Source organism: Aegilops tauschii, chromosome 4, assembly GCF_002575655.3.
Source record: "Aegilops tauschii subsp. strangulata cultivar AL8/78 chromosome 4, Aet v6.0, whole genome shotgun sequence".
NCBI classification, from domain to species: Eukaryota; Viridiplantae; Streptophyta; class Magnoliopsida; order Poales; family Poaceae; genus Aegilops; species Aegilops tauschii.
In genome coordinates this window covers 433,042,613-433,045,552 of record NC_053038.3, presented here as the reverse complement: position 1 = coordinate 433,045,552, position 2,940 = coordinate 433,042,613, and the positions used below count along the sequence as shown (strand labels likewise).

The 2,940-nt window shown below is 59.7% G+C and overlaps 1 protein-coding gene across 2 annotated transcripts; it reads left to right on the top strand.

Moving 5' to 3' along the window:
- Nucleotides 1-234: 234 nt before the first annotated feature.
- LOC109763008 (probable protein phosphatase 2C 29) lies at nt 235-2,144 on the top strand. Of its 2 annotated transcripts, XM_020321882.4 has the most exons (3): nt 462-887; nt 965-1,739; nt 1,808-2,144. In XM_020321882.4, exons 1-3 carry the CDS (start codon nt 608-610, stop codon nt 2,022-2,024), a joined length of 1,272 nt encoding a protein of 423 aa, XP_020177471.1. In that variant the 5' UTR covers nt 462-607; the 3' UTR covers nt 2,025-2,144. The 2 variants fall into 2 exon arrangements, with proteins under 2 accessions (XP_020177470.1, XP_020177471.1); XM_020321881.4 differs by having other exon boundaries at nt 235-887; nt 965-2,144.
- The last annotated feature ends 796 nt before the right edge of the window (nt 2,145-2,940 follow it).

The following is a 2,940-nucleotide window of genomic DNA, read 5'->3' as shown; positions in this document are numbered from 1 at the left end:
ACTAGAGTTCCACTACCCCATTCCACACAACTTCTCTCGGAGTAAACGATGACAGGACAAAACTAAAGCCGTGATATATCGGTGCACTTTTCCCCGAAAGTCTATGAGATATGTGACCGATCCTCCGTCCTACGGCCGGACGTGGCAGCAGCATTTAGCAACCATGCGTCCCTTTCCCATCAGCCGTAGCGATGATGCACGTATCAATCAATTTCTCCGGATGGGAATTGAGCTAGAGCTAGAATTCCTGCGCGGGGTCGAGGAAACTAACACGTTCGGGTTCAGACGGTCGGTCGGCCACCGATCGGTCGCCGGTGCGTCGTTGAGATGTCTGTCATCCGGTTCGCATGAGACTGGAAAAAGAGTTTGAACAGCCAAACTTAACGAACGCGTCTTCCACGCACGCACCCCTCGTTTCTCGTCGCCGTGCCGTGCCCCCGCCATCCACCGCTGCCATCCCACGCGCTTACCCCGCCTATGAGTACACCAGGCCACCCGCCCGGCCGCTTGTCACACTCGCGCTCCACAACACACTCCCTTGGCCTCCTCCTCCGCACCTCATTCACACCACCCCCAACTCACGATCGATCGCTAGCCTCGCCGGAGCATGAGGGGTTCACGGTGGTGCTGCTGCTGCTTCGGCCGGGGCGGCGGCGGGGCCGGGCGGTCGGGGAGCGTGGGCGACGACGGGCTGGTGTGGGACGTGGGCCTCAAGGCGCACGCCTCCGGCGAGTACTCCGTCGCCGTGGCCCAGGCCAACGAGGCGCTCGAGGACCAGGCGCAGGTGCTCGTCTCCCCCGCCGCCACGCTCGTCGGCGTCTACGACGGCCACGGCGGCCCCGACGCCGCCCGCTTCGTCAACGCGCGTCTCTTCTCCCTCATCCAAGGTTTGCCTCCTACTCGTTCAACGCGCGTGTTCGTCATGCACAACTTGTTTGTTGACTCGTGGGTTCGTTGGTTGCAGAGTTCGCGTCCCAGAGCGGAGGCATCTCGGCGCAGGTGATCAAGAGGGCCTTCGGCGCCACGGAGGAGGCGTTCATGGGCATGGTGGAGAAGTCGTGGCCGTCGCAGCCGCGTCTCATGTCCGTCGGCTCCTGCTGCCTGGTGGGCGCCATCGAGGGCGGCACGCTCCACGTCGCCAACCTGGGCGACTCGCGCGCCGTGCTGGGCCGCCTCGCCAGCACGGGCGGGAAGAAGCGGAGGGCGGTGGTGGCGGAGCGGCTGTCGCGGGACCACAACGTGGCCGACGAGGAGGTGCGGCGGGAGGTGGCGGAGGCGCACCCGGACGACCCGCACATCGTGATGAGCAGCCACGGCGTGTGGCGGATCAAGGGGATCATCCAGGTGTCCCGCTCCATCGGGGACGCCTACCTGAAGCGGCCCGACCTGTGCAGCCCGGCGGTGATGCAGTCGCTCTGCCCGTTCCCGCTGCGCCGCCCGGTGATGAGCGCCGTGCCGTCGGTCACGTCCCGCAGGCTGCGCCCCGGCGACCAGTTCATCATCTTCGCGTCGGACGGGCTGTGGGAGCAGCTCAGCGACGAGGCCGCCGTGGGCATCGTGTCCCGGAGCCCGAGGAAGGGCGTGGCGATGAGGCTCGTGCGCGCCGCGCAGCTGGAGGCGGCCAGGAAGAAGGACATCAAGTACGAGAGCATCGCGGCCATCGAGAAGGGCCGCCGGCGGCGCTTCCACGACGACATCACCGTCGTCGTGCTCTTCCTCGACAGCAGGTGCGAGGGCACGCCGCAGCCGACGGCCGGCGCCGGCGGGATCGACGGCACGCGCGCCCCCGTCGACGTGTTCTCGCTCGGCCCCGACGACCACGGGGACGACCCGACCAGGCCCGTGCTGCGCTGATCGATCCGCCAGCCGGTCAGTCGGTCAGCGACGTGGATGCTCACCGAACGTGGTTCCGTAAACGTGCTAGCGGTGTTAATTTTCGGCGACTTTTGCTCTCTGGAACGGAAGATACGGGAGCATGCGTTCTTTGCTTTCCGCGTCGAATTAAGAGGATTATTTATGTTTAATTAGTTGTGTAGATAAGTAGATAAGCAGTGCCATGTCGTGTTGGTGTGAAGAGAATTAAGTGGTACTCTGTGCTCAAGCTTCTTCTGTGATCAATTCAGAGGTTGCTTTGCCCCCTCCAATTTTTTTTATTTTTTTTGAGGATTTGCCCCCTCCAATTCTGTTATGCCAATGTTCGTGTTTTATTTTACTCAAAATAATAATGGTCTTGTTTTTAGGGAAATCTTAGGTGGGGAACGTCGGCCACGGACGTTTTGCCAGCAAACCCTTCCTAAACCGCACGATCTCCATCCGATGGATGGCAGTTTCATAAAAGAAACATGAAAGGAAGGAACTGCCATGGCAGTTCCTAAAAACCGCCACCCTGCCACCCCCTTAAACGCATTAAAAACCGCCATCTCCCCCGTTCTCGTGAACGGACCCTAGTTACGCTCGTCTTGTTTTTAAGGCAAAGCGGGAAAGTAGTTGTCAACGGACGAAGGAAGATAGTGTAAAGAAACAGATATGCTATTTACTAGGCGCCTGAAATTTTTTCAAGCGCCAAACGAGTTAGAATGAGTAGGTCCGAGCTAGAGACGGTGAGGCCGCGACATCGACGGCGGAGGACGGGAAGGAGGTTCTTGCCGTGGGTGCAGTGTGACGGCTGGTCGATGACGCTAGAGGAGGACGGGGCTTAGAGAGATGATCAGGGCGGCGCTAAACTGCTAGAGAACAGCGTGGGGAGGCTTGGCGTGCGTGAGAGAGAGGGGGGCGACGGTTTGGCCAGCGGTACGTGAGGTAGGGGGGTGTCGGGAGGATAAATACAAATGAAGAAAAGGAATCCGACGGTTAGAAAAATCAACTGACATTGATATATTTTTTTAATATCGGACGCCTGAAAAAATATTGAGTCCTATAAAAAAAACATTCAAGGGCTCG